The 22,031-nt window shown below is 40.0% G+C and overlaps 3 protein-coding genes across 3 annotated transcripts in view; all 3 read left to right on the top strand.

The window, feature by feature from the left end:
• The window catches only part of LOC115632657 (pollen-specific leucine-rich repeat extensin-like protein 2), a 36,313-nt gene extending 22,762 nt beyond the window's left edge, over window positions 1-13,551 (top strand). The window contains exons 2-4 of the mRNA XM_030529888.1: window positions 1,192-1,549; window positions 12,073-13,496; window positions 13,544-13,551. Coding sequence (XP_030385748.1) covers window positions 12,080-13,496; window positions 13,544-13,551 — 1,425 coding nt within the window. The 5' untranslated portion in view covers window positions 1,192-1,549; window positions 12,073-12,079. The remainder of the gene's footprint in view (window positions 1-1,191; window positions 1,550-12,072; window positions 13,497-13,543) is intronic.
• Window positions 3,664-4,575, top strand: LOC115632656 (WD repeat-containing protein 61-like). Its single transcript, XM_030529887.1, has one exon. The coding sequence runs from the start codon at window positions 3,664-3,666 to the stop codon at window positions 4,573-4,575; it is 912 nt and encodes a 303-aa protein (XP_030385747.1).
• LOC115633036 overlaps window positions 13,245-22,031 on the top strand; it is a 48,333-nt gene continuing 39,546 nt past the window's right edge. Inside the window, exon 1 of the mRNA XM_030530381.1 lies at window positions 13,245-13,613. Within this exon, the coding sequence (XP_030386241.1) occupies window positions 13,562-13,613 (52 nt within the window). The 5' untranslated portion in view covers window positions 13,245-13,561. The remainder of the gene's footprint in view (window positions 13,614-22,031) is intronic.

Raw genomic sequence — 22,031 nt, forward strand, 5'->3', positions numbered from 1 at the left:
ATTTAAAATTAATAAGCAATGGGATGATTCGCTTAGCTTAGATAAACCTATACTCTAGAGACATTCCAGCATAGATTGTGATACTTAAAGTCTGAAAACTGTTGTGCATATTTTGTATAAAAATTGAAATCTTCGACATGAAAATGAAGCTTACATTGATCAAGTCAGTATCATCATATATTTTTGGATAATTAAATGATATGCCAAGTTTGGCGTTTAATGAGATGTTTTGTTTCTTTCACAATCGTGTGAAGTTTGAGCGGAATTTGTTAATAAATGTGTGTGTGTTAGCTATTTTTTAGTTGTCTGGCGATTTTTACTTTGGAAATGAAATTGAACAGCGAGTGTGCTTGAGATTTTGCGTTTCCAATGGATGTATTGAAAATGTTGCAAAAATATTTTTTGTGCTATGTTGAAATAAGTCTTATAGCATCTCTTATGGATCAACTGCCTGGAAATTTGGATCTAATGTTGGTCTGTTTCTATTTGCAAAATTAAACCTATTTGGATGAAGATTTGCATTAAAACACATACACAGATATATTGCTCTTTTCGGGTATATTTTGCTGTTTGGTATTACAGATGTCACAATATATCATTTACTAGAACATGACCAAAAGTCAGAGGTAAATAAATACAATGTCAAAAAGGCAATTTTAGATTTTCCGAACATATTTGATGTCAATATTTACATCGTCAGGACACAAGGAATGCCATATTTGAATAAATATTACACTATTTTCAAATACAAAAGACAATTTTAAAATAATGCGTTTATCATTTAAAACAAGTTCGAAAATGAGAATAAATGAATGGATGTGAAACCACAGTTAATGGTCGCGATGTGTTTTCTTCCCACTGTGCATGGCCGACAAATGAAACTAATTGCTTCCGTTTGCAACATTTCACCTTCAATTTCAACAAACAAATAAACCATCTAATTTTCTATGGTAGAAGAAGCCGCAACGACTCGGGCCAAGCATTGTTTTCATTTGGGCGTCCCTCCTGCTTGCCACTAAATGTTGCAATTCTTTTGCGGTCGCTGCGCCTTTTTGTGCAGCTCGCGGTTCAATGAACTCAACGCAGCAACAAATTTGCGTTTATTTTGTAGTGTGTGCGTGTTTTTCTTTCTTTCTTTTTTAACTGCAAGCACTTATGTACATGTACTCGTCTTTGTTTTTGTTTTTGCAGAAATTTGCATTTTCATCTTCAACAAACAGTGCGCAACAAACAGAGGAACAAAATGCTGACGACGACAATGTGTAAACTGCATATAGTTGGCCGCTCCTGCTGATTAGGCTGACGACGACAAGCGACGCTTGCTGCACGCTTGGATGCCAACAACAACAACAACAACAACAGAAACGCAACAAATACAATAAAAACATAGAGCAGGACGAGGGCATTGCAGGAAATAAACAATGACCAGATTGGGCAGAGAATAGTCTGCTCCTAGGCGCCTGCCATTGAAAAGCGAAGCTGCATTTGAGAGCAAACAAAAGGATTGCGAACAATTAAAAGCATCACACAGTGAACACATATATAGAAGGTAAGTCTATACGATAATGTTGATTTTAAAAATAATGTGATATATCTGTACCATATATGGGAAGAAATATTAAGTTTCATGAAAATAGACTAACAAATGCGCTCCATTTGAAGAGACAGTCATCAAAATTTTAAATGTGACTTACAGCTTTCTAACAAGAGAGTTTATAAGCTCTTTAAGGTTTTTGCATCATGGGGTAGCTACTTGTGGGTTCGAATTGCTCTATTTTTGAAATATATTCCTCTTGTTGCGGGCAGAAAGTATTCGTTTCCTTCCAGAGTTTCGTGCAATTTAATTTTTTCACTCCCGTTTTATAGTAGGTAATAATTGCGCCTTCTATTCGCCAGTTAAATGTTTTGAATTCGTCCATGACTAAAAGTATTTTGCATTTATAGCTTCTAATATTAAATTAAAATTAAAAGAACCCAAATTAAATACTACTAATCACACAGTTATTTTCTAAGCTTATCTCAAATTAGCAAAAAAAAAAGCTGTATATTATCCTCTGTTTGTGAGGGCTTAGAGTAAAATTATCAAAGTGTCTTATAATTATGGCAAGCCTCTCTTATATACAAGTATGTGGTCTGATACGCCTGTTATGATTGAACAATTTATAGAAGCTGGCTCCGTGTTTCTAGGTCTATATTGCATACACTCGTACAAGTATTGTATCTATAGTATAATAATTGCCATCGCCAAACAAAAATAAACACCAAAAAGGTTACTTAAAACACTGTGTTTCTAGTCAGTCTTAATCAAATGACATAACTATTTCAATAGCGCCTTCCCTGGCTTATTATCTGGTGATTAGGCTTCAAACTCATTTGCGAATGCGACAACTATTGTGAAATGAATTGAAGAAGCATTCCATTTGTCTTCTCACTTAGCTTTGGCAATAAAAATGTCACAATTGCTCTCGTGTCCTAAAAATCTCAAATCAAGCTGAGCTGATTGACTTTTGTAAGCATGACAAATGACTTGGAAGGCTCCACAAATACTTGTCTACCAATACGAATGCACTCGTTTTGAAACTGCATGGCCCTGTGAGTGAGTGAGTCATGAGAAGCAGCAGCTGCTCCCAGCCTGTCGGCCTACCTGCCTGCCTGACTGCTTTCCTGGTGATGCTTAGTCGAGATGGCGGCACTATTTTTAGCCAACGTTAGGTCCAACCCCAAACAAGGAAAAAACGACAACACATGTTAAGCACAAGAGTGTTTGGATAGCTGTAGTTATGGCATTTTGTCATTTATGGGTCCCCAATCCCAAAAATCCCAGCCCAGCACCACACCACACCAACCACCAGCCCACCAGTCCACCAATCCTCCCCAACGCAACGATGTCTACATGCTGAGCTCAGCATCATCCCAGCATTACAGAATGGGGACCAACTATGCCCAATTTGCATATTGCTGTGCTCACGTGTCACTCGACTCGATGTCGACTAAGTATTACAGTAGAGGGCTATAGCTGCTACACAAATATATACTATATAGTAGTGCTGCGGCGAACGCATTATCGTGGGTAGTATGGGAAGTTTTCAAGGCGTCTCTTTATAAAAGAGGTCCAAAATCTACATCATAATAGAGACTTTTATGAGGTACAGGTCTGCGGAGAGGTTATACCTAATATTTATTTATATTATATCTTAGATATATTGGAACTTACAATAAAAGCAGCTGCTTCGCTATTTCTATTTATTCAAGATTTACAAAGTGTTAATCACATGGGTTTGTTGCGAATTTCTCGCCAAGACTAAAAACTGAACTTTATTCTTAACTTATTATTATTATTTTTTTTTATAATGAAGTACCTATTATTCCCTCAGAGCCCCAATTAATTCACACCTTTTGAAGCGGTTGATCCTTTGAGTTTCTTTGTTGTACCGCTTGGGTATTTAGTAGGCATTTAGTTTTATCGCAGCACAGTACAAATAGTATATTTTAATTATTAAGAACAAAAAGAAGGACGCATTCAATATGAGCAACACTCGACTAACTGTGAAAAAAAGAACAAGAATCAATGGAAGTGAACAAATCCAGCCCATCGATGATAAAGAGAAGAAACCGCAGAACATGCGCTGTTGTGCTTGGGGAAAACGGGAGCCCGGCCAAAGGATGTCGCCCAGACGTGTCAGCAAAGGGGAGGAGGACAAAACAGCAGAAGATTCGGACTCGTCGACCGATGATGAATATCAGGAGTTTGTGGTGTCAGGGAGCACCGAGGCTGTATTGCTTGTGTCATACTTACTCACCTGGCAGAGGGACACTTTCGGTCGTAAGTACATGCACAAGCTGCCAAGCCTGGGGGCCCACAATGTGGCTCTGAGCTCCGACAATTCGACCATAGCTGCCGTCTCAATGGATGGCATACTGACCCTCTTGGACGTTGCCAACGGAGTGACAATATCTAGTGTTTCGCATGCCTTGGTACCCAATTTTTGGTCGACGGCCTTTGGTGGCAGTGCGGATTGCGTCTTTGGCGGCACAGGATACGGGCAGGTTCACATGTACGATACGAAAACTGGCAAGCTCAAGCATAGCTATGATACGGAGAGGCGTGAGAATGTGCTGGGTCTGGCTGTAGCCAGGAATGATCGTTTCGTTGCCGCCAGCGACTATGCTGGCTGTCTAACTCTTTTCGATGCTGAGACTGGCCAGATCGTAAGACAGACGCACGTGGGGAAGCCGATGCGACGTCTTTCTTTCGATCCCGAAATGCGACGATTGTTGGCCGCATGCGATGATAAGACCGTTAAACTATTTAATATGCCCAACGGGTGTCTACACGATTGTCTTATGGGGCACAATAGCCTAGTCATGTCGGTGGACTGCTCGCCAGATGGTACGACTTTTGCGAGTGCTGCTCACGATGGCACCGTCAATATTTGGGATTCCCGCTACACTAAGCTTAACAACACCTATGTCCCCAAGAAAGATGCAAAGCTTTGGGATGTGGCCTTCGCCAAATCGAACAATAAGATAGTATGGGTTGATGAGGACACCGGAATAAACCTCTATTACCTTTAGATGCTACCTTTTAAGTTTTAATCAATGCATACAAGTATTTGTTTGTTCTTTTCTGCTTGTTTCTGCCAAATTGTTGAGTTAATAAATTTAAAGATTGTTCAAAAGGTGGATAGGTTAGTGCTGAGGACATGAAGGTTTGCTATTATGTTACATCTTAAACAGACCTCGCCCGAAGTGTCAGGACCCATTACAAACGTGAATTGTGCTATTGAGTGCCGCCAGAGGGGAGTCAGAAGAACCATTATCCTGCTGCTAGTGTGTGCATAATTAAAGAGCTCGTAGTTTCAAATTTAGACACAATACTTCCCCCACGAAACAAACATACCCATCAGACCGCCACTTACCCAGTTGCCTCGTTACTCAAGTGGGTGGGTGGGTGTGTGTGCCTGTTCTGTATCCTGTAGTTTGTGAAAACTACATTTATTTTCAGCGTTTTCCGTGCATTAATCAAGCGCGGCAACAACTTTTACTCTGCTAGTGTAAGCTTTAAAACTTGCACCCAACTAACTGCAACTGCAACTGCCAGATGCGAAACTCAATTGCCACTTGGCTGAACGCGCGCCCTCTCTTGGGCCGGCGGCTGCCGCTTTTCACTTTAATAGCGCATCCTTTTGAAGGCTTTTGCCATAACCCGCTTTAAGTTTCGCTTTATTTGCCATTATTTATGCATATGCTCTTCATGCTCTGTCGTGACAGAATAAATTGCTCTTAACGCGACAGTTTGTAAAAAAAAAAAAAATTTAAGAACAGAAGGAAGCATTTAAAGTTGGGCCAAACATACAAATAATTTGTACACAAATCACAATCATGTTATCTATACTAATATTATAAAGAGGAAAGGTTAGATAGTTTGTTTATTTGTTTGTTTTAATTGAAAAGGCTCCGAATCTACTGGACCGATTTAATGGATTCTTCACGGTTGGGAAGCTACACTGTCGACGAATGCTGTTAGTTCATAAAATGGTCACTTTAAATATTAAGGCAATAATATTCAAAAGCCCCCAGCCAAATGAAAGATTAGATAATCGATCGACACCGTGCTTAAAACTTGAAGACATTAAATTCACTAAACCCTTCTGGACTGCCGACACATGAATTGGCGGTAAAATTCGGAATCGCTATCATGCTTTTGAGAAATTAAAGCCTTCCAAGCATGTGAAAAGGGAAGAGGCTGCTTATTAAGGAATTGCAGAACAATTTAAGTGTAGCAACTATTATTGACGGCCCAGCAACTGGTCAACTAGCTCATATAACGAGGATACCGATGAATCCATTTGATCATTTATATGGCTTCAATTTCCGGTAGTCCCAAGGCCAAGCCTTCGAATTAGTAGGGATGGACATACGAAAGCAATGTTTTTCGGAGCTCCTGAAAATCAATATATTTTGCTACCACAAAATAAAACGTCACATATCTTTTACAGAGAACCTCTGATCTAATAAAGAATAGCAAATAAAGTCTAAAAACTAACAAAAAATCATTAAAATAATAATATCCAAAATAAATTTTACTCCTTAGTAACTCACAGCAAAAAGAAGGGTGTAAGTGTGTGTGTTTTATAAAATGCATAATTTTTAAAATTTTTGTGAATATAGTATACCTGTGCGAAGCAGGGGCAGGACGCTAGTTTAGCCATAATTCTACACTGAAAGATATTATTATTTAGACCCGAAAGTCGATCCCACAATTTCAAAGATAGGTAATGAGTTGATCCATCAATTTTTTCCCGCAGATGCAAAATTTTTAAGTCAAAACTTTATCCGCTTTAAATCAGACATGATTTCTTGTGACCCTTTGAAGATCGTACCTCATTGGGCTCCCCAACAGACATCTCTAGTGTTTAATTTTTCATAGCCCCATCATTTGGTTTAAATTGATTGCATTTTTTTTTATTAATAATTATAACAGGAAAATTAATATAGAATTAAATAAAAGTTGAAAGAAAAACTTAAGTAATAGGGTTCTTAAATTAGTCGAAGCTAATACTTTTTTTTTTTTTAATTTCGTGTTGCTCTTTTAGTCGTTTCTGATTTCCATGAGATTAATTACTTCAATTGGCAAGTTGGCCTAGCCAGTTGGTGCTAGTTTTGTTGTTGTTGTTGTTGATGTTACTGCTGCCCACAGCTGCTGCATTTTCCCGTCTACCCACTCGAGAGCAAAGCCAACAACCTCCTACTCCCGACTCTTGGAAGCGACACGCGTGCAGACATGCCAACTTGTTTTCCCACCGTATAATTGGCATAATTTGTCTAACAAGAACAGCGGCCACAATGGCAACAACAGCAAGAACAACAACAACAACAATAACTGAAGCCACTACAAAGACGGCCGATTCGAAGTGCTTGTTGTTGCCATTATTGTGGTTCTTCGGGTTTGTTTTGTTGTAACAATATCGAGAAAAGCATCTTGCTTCATAATGCAACATTTAAATGTATTTGAATTGTTTATTGCTGTTGTAATTGCTGTTGTTGTTCCTTCATATTGAGTAGGTTACGTGTACAGGTTGTCATGTCTATGAGCCGGTTTTGGTATTTGGAGACAGAAAAAGGTATTTACAGCATTATCGCATTAGGCATCCAACGCAAGAAAAGCTAAAATCTTGTTGGTATGAGTTGTATTTGTGGTCGAGATATGACAAAAGAAGTCGCAATAAAATTAAACACTCTGAAAATCCCTATAAATATTGTTCGTACTGGCCTAATTCATTTTACTGGCACACTATATAGTATGTGTCTAAAGAAAAGTACTCTACAATTAAGTATACTTTTTTTATACTCGTGTAATATTTATTTATCAAATATAAAAATATTTACTATGCAGAAATTAAAGCTCTAATATCACATTTGAAACTTGATTAAACAATTAACAATTTTTAGCCGTTGCTTAAGAAAAATAACAAATACATTCTGAATAAAACTCTTAAGCAGGACTTTTTAAGAATACGGACTCAACCTCTACCCATCTGATTGTTGCCATCAAAATGGATTAAAGTTAAAGCAATTTTTTTTTTTTTTTTTTTTTTTTTTTTTTTTTGGGGAAAAAGACAAATTACTGAACTCTTTATTCTTTGTTATTGTAAATTGTAAAATATTTTCGATATAATTTTAAGGCCTTGAACCACAAGTCATGAAAGGAAAATGAAGAAGCAAAGCAAACATTACTTTAAGAATATTTTTACGTGTCTAAAACAACAACAATTACTAAAAGAAATATCTTTGAAAATCAATGCCAATCAACAGATTCTTATCAGCAATTAAAAAATAGTAATCTCTTGTCAATATTATCGGTTGAATGTACTTACAAATAAATGTACTTTAAGAAATGCTTGTCGGCCTAGTAACTTTTTAGATGGTTATTAGATGAGAATATTATTAATTTATGCTGGCCTGTTCTACTTTTGCAACTTTGACGATTGCGCCCTTTTCGAAGCAACTTCTAATTGTGTTGCCAATCCTTTGTGTCACTCCACCTGCACGTCAGCTTTTCATTGTTGTTGACATTGTTTTCATTTTCACGCTCAGGCAGCGTTGACGCAATTATCGCCATGGCGATGGTGATTGCGATGGCGATGTCGTAGGTGTTGGCGCCGCTTCCCCGCGTCTTTCCTTCCTCTCCCAGGCAGCCAGCCAGCCAGCCAGCCATTCTATTCATAACAATTATTGTTCAAATTGCGGTTGTTATTGTTGTCGTTGTCGCTGTTGCTGTTGCTGTCGTGTGTCGTGAGCGCCTCTGCACGTGGCGCTTCAAAGTCGCGCGAAACATTTTGCCGCACATAATTAACATTTATGTATGCAGAGTTAGCCGACGATGCCTCAGGTAAACTAGTTTGTCATTTGTCTGCGCAAATTGTAATCATTAGCGGGAAATTATAGTTATTTAATGGCTAAGGCGTGAATGTCTTAATGGAAATGTTATACCTCTTTGCCTCTTAAGCTTAACAAGCGCTCGCCCCTGCTCAAGTGCAGATTACAATGCGACAAATGATGATGGCTGAGGGCAGCAGCGTCGGTGCAAGGACACGAGGCAGAATGACCCCAGCCTTGGCGCACTGTTGACGCTCTTATAAAAATAGCTACAGAGTGGACAGCAAAGCGGCCATGAGTGGCGCATTATGTTCAACAACACTATCATCATCATCATCGTCATTGTCGTCACAGCACCAGCTTTGTTGGCCATTTTGTGCGCCATAAATTCGTTATGAGGTAGCAACTACTTGCTGTGGCTGTGGCTGAGGCTGGGGAGGGGGCCTTTCGCTTCCTGTGCAACGTGTTCGTGGACGTGCCATTAAATCAATATCATGTGCATGCACCAAATAAATCTGTGCTATTTAAATATTTAACAGCTGATGCTGCAGCACTCATGCCATGCTCTCGACGCATTAGAGATGTGCGTGAATGTGCGTGATCGTGAAAGCATTTAATAACTAGAGAAAAAGCTACAGTTGCGCAAGCCCAGAAGGGACAAATTTCCGGCACTGAGTTGATAGCAGAAGCAACAACAATAATAAGATTATGGGCGTAGTACTGGAGTGAAATTGTTTCGCTAATAACTTTTCTTAAAGTTCATCTTATGGATGAAATTGGAGAAACTAGAGATAATTGAGAATCGTATATTGTTTACGTGTACAAAGTCCGGCTTATTTATCTTTCGAAATGTGGGCTGTGCTGAAGAAATTCTGTAGCGGGAAGGGGAGGCGAAAAAAATAATTAACTCGTGACGCCTGGATATTAGGAGAGTCTACATACCAAGTTTGTTTAATGTGGGCACAACCGTCTCAAAAATCCAGGCGTTCATTCAGACAAACATGAGGCCATCGATTCGTCTGGTCATGTTAATTAAGAATATATATATACGTGTGTATATATATATTTTATGGGTCTGGAGAAGCCTCCTACGTACATTATCACGTAACTAATATATCCTTTTTACCCTACGTGAAAACTGTGAAATTAAAGAGCTCACTTAAACTCACAGAATTACAAAATCACAAAAAATCAAAGAAATTGGTCCCAATGTTGTCCCACAATTGTGACGCCCTTTTTTCTTTCACGCGCTCAGCTCTATGTTGTGTGCAACGTTTCGACGTATACGTGATATTTGGACGGTTGGCCAGACGGCACGTTTGTTATCACAGCACCGGCATCTCCGACTCCGACTCTGCTCGCTTATCAGCCACTGACACACACACACAACAAGCTTAACAATGGCATCCCACACATGATCAGCGCCATCTATTTTCGATTCTCTCAGCGCATTTTATCTGCAATCTTTTGCTTTTATCACCATTGTCAGTCATGGTCACACGGCTGCTTGCTTGGTTGCCTGTGCATTTTCAAAGCAACAACAACAACACCAACAAGAAGAAGGGTAATAATAACTTTGGTTCCGATAAGATAAGTAAGTTGAGGGCGCATAGGCATTCATCTTTATGGTCTCGTGCGGCGCTGACTTGTAAGTCCAGCCGCTTGACTGGAGCACGGCCTGCCTGTAAATCACGTGTGTTCCCTGCCACTACTACTGTTCTACTTATTTACAAAAAGCATTACAAAGTGTCGCACGCACCTGGATTTTAGGCACACATTTGGGGCAAATGTGGCGCATTTCAAGTTTACCTTTCTCTAGTTTTTGTCAACAATTGTTGCTGTTGCTTCTGCTCGGCTGTTCTCTTACTTTTATTCCAGTATTATTATTTTATGCCTTTTGAATCGCGCACTATCTGTGCATTTGTTTACCTCATCGCTTCGTCGTCGTACGTTATTTGGTGTTGACATAAGAGTCTGTTGACATTATGATAAGATTTAGCTATTCACACTGGCATACTGCATTTCTTGTTCTTTCTGAGTGAATTGCCGAATAGATATACCTATACATACATATCGGATATATAGTATGAGCTATTCGTAGGAACTATTTTTAAATGCAATCACTTTTCAGATTTCTATTGTAGAAAACTGTTATACACTGGAAAAGGTGCGACTTTCTGAATTTACTATTCTTTAAAAAAGACTATATTTTGTGCAATTGGTTTGAAAGAATTCCAAAAAATTCGTAACAGTAGTAAATTTATATTTTTTTATAATTCAGTATATCTGATGGGTGTAAGGATCTTTCTATTTATGGGAGGGTTCTGCTTAGAAAATGACAATTATATGGAAACAATTTAGAAAACAAGTGTTATACGATATGAAATCATTTGATCCATGAATTCAAGAATTTTTCAAGTTATCCGTTGGATAACTAACTAGAACAACAGACAACAACTGTATAGCTATTTCGAAATTCGCCAATAAAAAAACACTGACCCATTTATGATTTAATACAAATTATGAACACAGCTTTGGAAACAACTTAGAATACATAAGGGCTTACAAGCAAGCATTTAGCGACATTTTTAATATATACATTTTCAAAAAACTGTTATACAAGTATTACGTGGAAGGGCTAAGTAGAAGAACAATTTATAAACAATATTAATTAGTGATCCTTCATTTATATGCCAAGCAGATATATATAATCTATTATTGGTGTTAGCGAACGTTCTGTTATATACATTATAAAAGTTGTATACTCAGCGGGTTAAAGCTCTAAATAAATGGTCTTTTATTTATAGACCAGACAGCTATGCTTTAAGTGGTTAAAATGCAATAACAAATTTCATATTATTATATCAGTTAGATATTATTTAACTGTTATACAAACTGTTATAAAAAATGTTGATAAATGAGGGAGGGGAAATAATGGTTACAATACAAATTTATATTTTTTAATTCCTACGCTGCTTCTTTGGGAGATTGGGGAAGAATTATTTGCTAGTCCGGTCGATACCTAAAAGGGGGCTCTTTTCAGCTTTTTGGTCTGTTAGTTTTGTACGTGTAGCGCATACGTAAGCAACCTCTGTCTGGGCAAAAACTCAATAAACCATTTGTCGATAACAATTACCCTATCAGTAGAACAAATAAGCAAACGCAAAATGGTTTTCCAATGTCGGGCCGAGCCATCGTCACTTTTTTGCTCTTCCGTTCGAGGCGTGCTCTTTGCCAGCCCCGCCAAAGACCGCGAACGTGTGAGCTGGCAATAGCTTCAGCAACCAACCAACGAATCAATTTGGCAAAGTCCAAGTGACTTATTATTTTGGTTTGGGTTTCGTTGGTGTTTAGTCGCGTCGTCGAAGACTTTCTCGCAAGGTGTGCGAAAAACGAAATTGAATAAAAGAAGAGCCATAAAGTTGCCATGAAAAATAATAAACAAATTTCATTGCCAAAAGTGAAAATTGTCTTTGGTATTGCCGCGAAAGTCTCAGCAAATTGTTGGTTAAGGAAAATGGCGCAGGTAATTGAATCCATTGAACGTTTCAGTTCAGTTGCCACAATTGATTTCTATTTTTCTTTTCAATTTGGGCGATGGCCGTACACTTAGTCATCATCAAACAGGCATTATTATTAAATTCTCTTTCTTCTTCTTCTCTCTTCCCTCTTTCTCCCTCTGTATTCTGACAGTCAAATTATGGAGAAGCCCATGCAACATGCGCCCGCTCCCGTGGGTAAGGTCACACAGATTGCGAACATCTTTCAGCGGAAACCCATTGAGATTCAGCCAGTGGAGCAACTGAGTGCTGTGGCTGCCGCTCACGCAGCGGCCCATGCAGCTGCCACCGCTGCCGCCGGTGGGGTCCAGCCGGGGAACGTGGTACGCACCGAATCCCATTCGGCACGCTTCAATAACGCACGCGCTCTCTTCGAGAAACTGGGCGTCGAATCCAACTCTAATGTAAGTGGACGGCTGCTGCGCTCCGGCTCCCGAGAGGATAACCTGTGCGATAGTTCAGATCGTTCATCGTCGCGCTCTTCGGATCGCTCGCAGTCGCCGCCAAAGCGTCGCACACCCTTTCCATCGGGTGCCTCGCTGGTGAATAACAATTGTGCCCAGAACGGTGGCGAACGCGTGCCCAACAACAAATTCATTGTCGAGCCCACGCCTCCGCCAACAAGCAAGTTTCCGCAGCATAATCTGTCACGTCTGAAGTCGGAGGATTCGGCCCCGGTGGGCGTTGCGGGCTCGGTAAGCGCTCTGTTCGCGTCCAATGCCGAGAAGCCAGAGAAGCCCGAGCGCAAATTTAACTCACGTGAATTGATTGAGAAACAGAAGAAGTGGACTTCACATTTCACCAAAACCAAATCGCCACGAACGCATAGCGATTTAAATCGCTGCGACATTATACGTACGGTTCCGGGCACGGGTCTCATTACCGGAGCTGCTGTCAATCAACGCCAAGAGGAGAAGGCACAGACGCCGCCAGCGCATCACAAACTGCCCATGGAGTTGCGATCGCCAGTGCCGCGACAAACTGACCAGTCAATACCCCCCAGTCCGCCGGTGCGTCACGCCCCCGTTGCGGCGGCTCCAGTGGCTAATGCCCCGCCCGAAATAAAGCCGCGCAGTGGCAAAATCGGCAGCCCCGTGAAGTCGCCCCCATTGCCGCCCATACCGGCGGCCAAGCCAAAGAACGTTAGTCCCGTCAAGTTCAATGCGGATCGCGTGCGCTCGCCCACAAAATGTTCGGAGCCGCCGCCACCGCCGCCCGCGAAATCGGCGGCCGTGACAGCGGCCATGCAGCGGTCGCTGCTGCAGGAGCAGGAGCGCGAGCGTGAAGCACCTGTGCCGCCGGAGAAGCCGCGCAAGAAATCCATCGATCTCATTGAGGATGCCGCGCCCACCACCTGCTCAACGCCCTCCTCCTGCGCCTCGCCCACTTCCTCACTGAGCACGCACAGCGCCTACTTGCAGGCGGCGAAGCGGGGATCAATTGACAGCCTGGGCGGCGGAAGCTCGGGTCCTGGGACCACCCACATCACTGGGAACGGACTGAGCGGCAGCACCAATTCGGCCGCCTCACCTTCGCCAGTGGCCAGCGCCTCGTCCGGCCCGTCATCGCCAGTCCACACCGAGGATGAGAAGCAGGAGAACGAGTCGACTGAGAAATCGGAAATGGAGCACTACTATAATAGCATGCCGCGACGTCGGCGCAGCGAAAATGAAGGTAAGTCCCCAAATGCCATGTAAAACTTTGAACTTCTGGGTTCAAACACCTTCGTGCTGGCGATGTCACGTTGTGCTTTGAACTCGACGGACGCGCACAAAAACACACATCTACAGTGGGGCAGACACGGAGACGAAGACGGACACGGACACGGACCGTGCATTGTATGCGCTTGCGGCCGTTTATCCCACATTCATTACAAGATTCTTAGCAGTAACTGTACCCTCGTCCCCATCCCCATCCCCATTCTCCTCCTCCCATTCACAAAGCCACTGCACAGTGGTTATGGAATCCACTCAACTATATATTATATATATATATATAACTTTGGAAAGTATCATACATATATGAACCAATTTCAAGATCAGAGAATCAAAATAAATCTGGAACTTTGTCAAAGTACCATACACGGTTTTGAAATTCAAATAAGCCTTTCCCTTCTAATGCCCTGTGCAGGTGCATTACGATCCAATCCAAACTATATTATCAAATGAAAGCTTTATAAGAGGAAATTACCTTAGAGTTGCGTTATGTGGTCTTTCAGTTGAAATATTAATGGTTAGATAACCATAAGCCACCACTTGTTTATTAATCCGCACGCGGAAGTGCTCGAGGTTAGGTTATTTTGTATTTGTAAATATTGTTAAGGTTCCTAATCTGAATGAACGGATTCAATGCTGAGATCAGATATATAAATATTAGACTACTTATTACATTCGAAATATATTTAACTGATAGCTGCGGATTTTAAAGAAACAAAACATCGGAAAGTTGTATCTGCTGTTGATGTAGGCAGAATGTTTCATCTGCAGACCACATAAAGAACATCTAGGTCGCTGAATTCTTTTAAAATGGAGAATCCAAGTATATTTTTTTATATTTAGATTTGAATAAATTATTTGTCTATGTATCTCTAAAATTAACCTCTAATCAACCTAGAGAATCGCATTGCATCGCCTTTGCCAAGGAATTGTTATAAGCTATTTATTACACTTATATCTTAAATATTACAAGAAGAAGAGTCCCAGAAAACGATTCTTTAATGAGTTTAATGAGTTATGCCCACAATTACATACACAAGTTGTATTCCGAATAGACGCTTAGATAATTGTTGTTTGGACATTTGTTTAAATTTGAAATGAATGTGGCAGAAATATTTGGCAGCTATTTGAAAACCAATAAAGTGCTTTATTTTTATAACAAATTTGACCGCCATATGCGGATTGAATTTCGCAAAACCACTTCGGTAGTAATTCAATTCGGTGTGAGTACAAAAATATATACAAATTTCACAAAGGACAAACAAACACAGTTTGCTTTTCAAGATATACTTGTGTGTGGTATGTTCAGTTTAAGATTTCTTCAAAAGTTTTTCAGTTATAGCAGCAATAATGTTATAGTTGTGTAACTTAAGGACACGGAGCTATAGCTTGTTCTTACTGTTCTTATGTGGATTTCACATCGCATAGGAACATTTAATAAATAAATAAAATAAAATAAAATAGTTATAAGAAATGAGGAGGTCCGTTTCGAAATATATAGACAAGCTCTCTACGATTGTAGTACAGTTTTCTCTCAATCTGACCCACTGTGCACAGCACGGCCGGGTTCTAAGCACAACTCGTGACTTGCCTAGACTGTGCCCCTTCTTCTTCTTCTTCTTCATCATATTCTCTTCACTGCACTCGGCTTCAGTTTGTTTGGCTTGGCGCGGCTTTGAGGCAAATTCCAATATGGGTCAAACAGCAAGCATATCAAATGCAGCAACAGCGACTTCCCCCGCATCCCCCCTTATACCCCTCAGGCCCCCCATTCGCCTCATTGCCTCACCAGCCACGACCCACCACAGCCCTCCAGAACGACAACATTCCAAGCGTTGTGCCATCCTCGTCGTCTCGATGTCGTCGTCGTCGACGTCGACGTCGCCAGTTTCTGAATGCAATTCTCGAGCGCAGTGGCCACAATCTGTCGTCACCCATCTACATGGAGCGTCCGATGTCCGATGTCCGTCGTGCGTCCGTGTTTTGCGGATTTTGTTGGGATTCTCTTGCCAGCTCAGTCGCTGCTCCTCGCATGCATTCCCACCATGCATTCGGCTCGACTCGGCTCGGCTCCATACATAAAATTGTATTAATGCCAGATTAAGAATTCAATGATGCGTTCGTTCTCTTCTTCATGCCTTCGCTTTCTGCGCTTTTTCTACTGCCTCTTCTGTCTGTCTGTCTGTCTGTTTGTCTGTCTGTCTGTCTGCTTCATTGCTGATTACAAAATTGGAATTTGCACGCTGCGCTTCCGCCTGCCACGCTGCCTGCCAATAGCCCAACTGGCCCTGGCTTTTGGAGACTGCTCCAACATCTGCTGCAGCTGCTTCTTATCGACGTCGCCGTCTGTTGCCGAGGACTGTTGTTCCTCTTTTTGTTGTTGTTGAGATGAGGGAACGGTGTCGGTTAATGTGCCTATAACATTTTAATTCATAATGGTGGTGGGCGTGTCTATAGCTCTTGATTTATTGATAACTATACGGCAGCAGAATGCAGCGCTGAAAGATTAACGCAACTCTCGTGCATTCTTCATTCTGTTCGGCTCAAGTTGTAAACTAGGCTTCGTTCCCACGAAGAAGCTATATAACAAAAATATTGATGAATCGAAAATTGTCACACTATTGTTTAATTATTTATTTCTTAAACATAGGTAAACAAGAAGTTTATCTGAGAAAGAAATGCGTAAACAAGTTTAATCATGATATCGAATTGTGTCAAATTTCGTGTCAGCATCTGGAGGGGATTACCTTGAAGACGATAGATGTTTAGTTTGAAAGTTGTAACCCATTTCGGATCATATTTTTACACAGAGCAGATGAGTGCGTAATTGTAATCAATATTCAAATGTTTTCTTCGTTTAAGATGAGGAAAGATCATTCGAATCGCAAAGTACACAATTGATATTTGCTTACATTCATAGTTCGTTGCTGTTCATTTATGCGCGCCTATTACCGCTCTATTCTATTTCGTCACAGAAAAGGTTGCCCATCCAGCATTCAAGACGCTCACAAAAGAAATTTAAACTGGAATTAGTATCGCTGAGTTTAAAAGTTCCTGGCAGTCTTGGAGTGCAATGCTGTTGCCTCTGAATACCAATTGGCTCTTAATAGCTATAATAGAGCGATAAAGTGATTTCCTTTGATTTATAGAACTCCAGAGATCACTTTATTGCCCGTATATATTGCCTATATCCACATATCATTCACATTTCCGCTACCGAGCTTTCTGAAATTATGCATTTTATTATGATGTCCCGACTCTTTCTGCTTTACTTTCTAACCCTCTCTATACGCAGGCCACACACACACCTTAAAAACAATTTTACGGGTGTCAGCAGCAAACAACAACAACAACAACAGGGACAACAAAAACAATCAGAACAGCCTAACAGCAGCCAGAAATATGCATGCGGCGGCATGTTGACCCCAAAAACAACATTTATTGCATTTTTCGATTTGCTGACACAGCCCGCGCCACATGTTTAGCGCCAGGCTAGGCCTATGCCTCAAAGACCAACACACACACACAGCCAGACAGACAGACAGACACACAGATGTGTGTATACTTATGGTCTGTCTCTCAGCAACTGTCATGAACAGAACATGACAACAACACATGTACTATGCCTACATATGTATATGAATGGTTGAGTGTGTGTGTGTGTGCCCAGACCCATTTTCTATGGGCGCTTGTCACATGAGTTTATAAATAAAACGGAAAATACTATTTGAGCGCTATAATAATACAGAGAGAGAAGGGAGCAAAAGGCGGCTGCAAACCCTTGGCGCTCGGCGTATTTGCCTATAAATTATGCCCCTGCCATAAAATAGAAGCAACAGAGAATGCTACAGTCGAGCAAGCCCTACAATAAAATACCCTGCAGCAAGAAGAAGAGCAATCCTGGAGCACAATTCTTTACGCTTCAAACTTGTCTTAGGACATGCATATTTTTAACGTGTGCCAAGTTTTGTTAATGTAGCGTTGACAATGTGGACAGTGTTGACGAAACTCGACGAAAATTTAATAAACTTGTAATGTCTGTGGCCCAGAAGAGTCTACATACCAAGTTTGGTCAAAATAGGATCAGCCGTTTACGAAATCTAGGCGTTCATACGGACGGACATATCAGTTTTTCTTTATCCTTTGCGGGGCCGGAGATACAGAGTATACACAGTGTACTTCGTTTCATCTGCAACAACACACATAAACTGAGAGACATAATAAGAGAGGGGAGACAGAGGGGCTGAGAGCGCGTGCGAGGGCGGGCAGCCACTGAGCTCTCCATCTGCATAAATGTACGCTTGTGTGTGTGTGTCTGTCGCTTTTCGTTAATCCAAAACGGAAGGTATTATTTATCATAATTAAAGCCCATTCAAATATTGACAATTTGTTATTGTTGCTGCCTCTAAATGGGTAAGCAAGTTGGTAGGGGCGTGTGGTGGCTTTGGTTGTCAGTCAGTCTGTACATGCGAATACATATAATTCCCATGGATGATAATTTGGTGGATAATATTATGTGGGCGGGATGGATTGTGAATTCAAATCACGCGCTCGTCCTGATTTGAATGAAAGACTATTAAATTATTATTACTATGGCATCATTTCAATTGTGATAGTGAATAATGCATATGGAATCAAGTACTGATAAGTTGGGTGCAATGAAAAATTCAAGCTTAAATTTTGCAACTTTATAAGAGCGAACAAATTCAAAAACTTGTACTACAATACTCACTGCATTTAGACATTTAAAATTAAAGCTAAACTTACGAGATAATGCACGATTATTAGCATTGCCAAGCTGCTTGCTCTTTCATTCATTCATTGCCTTTAAACATTTAATTTATTAAAAACCAAAAATGTGCACACACGAGTAATAGCAAAAGCAACAATCTGGGTTTTTTTAAATTACATTTTTCGCATGATTTTCTATAAAAAAGGGAGTATTAACAACAATTAAATCTGAATAAAACCAAAATTCAAAAACTTGCATGCCCGTTGCTGTTGGCGCTGCCATCTTGTTTTAAAATACTTAACCTACCACTCTGGCTCCTCACCAAAGAGAAACTCACCACCTGTGCAACATAAGCACATACACAAACCCGTGCGCATGTTGCGTGCCAACGTCAACAGATGGCGCTACACGAAACTTATAAAATAAATAATTTATATAATTTATAAGATTGAAATTTTTAAAATACTCGAATAATGTTCAAATAATCATTGAAAATGAAATTTCTATATCTTCTATATATGTATGTACATAAAAGTATTTGTTCTCGTTTGGGAAAAACAGGCTTACATTTTTGTGTTTTATGCTCTACGAACGAATACGAAACAAACTGCATTATGTTTGGCAGATCTTGTCCGTCATTGAGCAACTACTGGGCTTAGGTTTTTTTTACCGGGTACCTTCTATTGAAGCTTTTCTCTAAATGAGCTCCACGTGAGTAAAAAATTAGTAACTATAAGTAATTATTAAAAAAAAGAAATAATAAGCCCATCAATTACGGACAAGATCTGCTACTACTATTTATCAGGAACAAATTTCGAGATCTCGATATCTCACTCTATATTTTTAGCAGAACAAATCTGATCATGTTTTTTTATGTCTTAATTCGAGAATATTGGTTCCAATCGAGCTTTAAAATAATCCAGAAATGACGGGAGACAAAACTAGGTGCAAACGTTTCTATTCCTAGACGTTCCTTCGATCCAACATTAGTATCAGAAATTATGTGATTACTTTTTCTACTTTCGCCACTCAATTTTGTACCTCGTTAATTTTTAAAAAGCGGACAATGTCTTGTTTTTCATTTCTCCGAGTTCATTGCTCTTCAGAGTGAAAATTGTTGATGTTTGACATTAAATATTCGGCGTAGCTGTGACAGTTTCGTTTGATTTTCTTGTTGAGCAACCGCTAGAGCCACAGGGAGTGGCCTATTGGCCAGCATGCCGGCATGCCACCCAAACACTCTTCAATCTAATTTTGTCAAGTTTTCGAAATGACGTCGACATACATACATATACTCGTAGGTTGTATTGTGAAAAATTGAAAGAGAAAAACGCCGAAAAATTGTCACCTCGATTGTCGTGCACGTTTATAATTTGAATTTCGCAACTTGCGCTGGAAAACCAAATAAATGTTCGCTATTTGCCTCAAATTGTTGTTACTTTCCTCTAAATATAGAACGGACAAAGGTAAAGCGAAGCTACAAATAAATCTGATTTATGACTGTTGCCTGGCGAACTGAATTATGGACTTGTTGCTATTTTCAGCATTTGACGTGCGGTGACGTTTGATTTTAGCCAACAACGTCATTTCGAATACACAACTTTTCCACCAAGCAATTGATTCATTGGGGAAATAAATTTCGATCACATTTGATTTCCTTTTTATTCTTGGAAAACATTTATCAGCAATTTAATCTATATATAAAGAGCTTTCTATAAACGTTTTCATTCTACAGCTTACATTATGCGTTTATTATACGGGGAGAGAAAACCAAAGTATCTTTCTTTTTATTAACTATTGATTAATTTAATTACAAATGTCAACTAAAAGAACAATAATGTTTATTAATGAACCGGCCAGCCACTTGTGATCAGAGACGTTAGAAGATCTACAACGTTTAAAATTTAAAAGACTCACCTGAAGTTCGGTAAATAGCACAGAACTTTTTAATTCCAATTAAAAGCTTAGAAGTTTACTTAAGAAGAAAATACCAGAGAAGATAGGAAAATCGTCAACCCGAACGATCATAGCCACGTGTGTGGTGAGATATCTGAAAAGAGAATATATCTGAAAAGAGTAGCTTTTGGAGAGAGAAGGAAGTCAGTTGCACTACTAATGAGAAACTAAGACGAACTAAAGAAGAATCTACAACCCCGACAATCAATTTAGGAAGAATGGAAAAATAATTTCTGAACCAACAGAGGTTTTTTTTTTGGTGTATTAATGGTTAAGGTATTTATTGATCATGTATTGAACTTAGTAATGAACTAACATTTAGAGCAGTTAAGGTGCAGGCCCATCTTTATTTCGAAAATGATACAGGCGTCCTTATCCGAGAGAATAGGTTTCACATCATTGAAGAGTATGCGAACATAAAAAAAAAAAAATTTAGAAATTTTGTAAATTAATTGAATTAAATGTGCACATGTATTTATAACCGTGGGAAGGAAAAGGAGGGGGAGGAGAGTTGGGCATGGGCCGACTATTTTCGGCCCGACACGGCCACTAAATGAACCTTTGGAAACACGCACGCGCACGCACGACGAAAATATTCCTAAACACGGCCCAACACGAACATGTTATTACTATTAAATGTAAAAACGAAAAATACATACATAGATCCGTATTAAGCACTTTAAATTTGTGTTAACGAATATGTACTCATCTATGTATATTGTGAGCTAAGAAGCCGAGCTCGTCGCTTATTTAAAATTTCTCCAGAAGTGAAAAAAAAACTCGTTCACTTGTTTGAAAAGCTGTCAGGGATATTGACTATACTTGTATATCATGCTTGATATTTGCCTTAGCAATTCCAATTTTTTTTTGCTTTTTTCTAGTTGCTTATCACACAAATTCCTGGATCAACAGCAGTACATAAGTACATATGTATATAGTTATATATTTCAAAATCTATTCTTGACCTGCCCCGAAAAATTTTGTTTGCATTATTAGTGTACAATAATTAACAAAGGTCGCGTTGGCTATTTTTTTATTTGTTTAGTTGCTAATTTTTGTTCGTGTTATATTCGTGCTTTTTCGTGTTAGCTCGTGCGTGTTTTGTCGTGCCTTTTTAGCTCAACACGAACACGCACGGCCACGCACGAAATCGGAGTTTGCAACACGAACGAAGTGCCTCGACCGAAAGCACGGCCCGTGCCCAACTCTACCTCCTTTACTTCAAAATATCGTTTACAAGTCAGAAAGCTTCAACTGAGAGTGTGCCTGATGATCGCATTACATTTTAAATGCTGTAAGCACACTTCATTAGCAATCCGATTGCTTGCGTCAAACGCATGGACCGCGTTCTTCGAGGCGCAGACAATGATGCTCGCATTTTGAATGAAATGCTTTATCTTGAGCGCCAAATTGGCGTTCGGCACTGCAGTCTGCAGTTGCCATGACAGAGGCCAGCATTTCTCTCCCTAACGCCCACTTGTCAGCCTCTTGGCAGCCTTCTTCTGTCATTTTCGCTCTTTCCCTCTCTTTGGCTCTTACACGGCCAACAGTTTCTGGCCTTCCCCAACATGCGCACACATGCTTTTGCAATCTGGCAGAGTGACAAGTGGCGGCCCATGCATACATACACACATACACACATACACAAACACACACATGCATGTCTAGTGTATGAATCGGCACACCCTG

Source organism: Scaptodrosophila lebanonensis, unplaced genomic scaffold (genome assembly GCF_003285725.1).
Source record: "Scaptodrosophila lebanonensis strain 11010-0011.00,11010-0021.00 unplaced genomic scaffold, SlebRS2 tig00001415-arrow-pilon, whole genome shotgun sequence".
In the NCBI taxonomy this organism is placed as follows: domain Eukaryota; kingdom Metazoa; phylum Arthropoda; class Insecta; order Diptera; family Drosophilidae; genus Scaptodrosophila; species Scaptodrosophila lebanonensis.

Excerpts from the sequence above, each read along its gene's own strand:
- LOC115632656 (XM_030529887.1), top strand. The coding sequence starts at position 3,664 with ATGTCGCCCAGACGTGTCAGCAAAGGGGAGGAGGACAAAACAGCAGAA.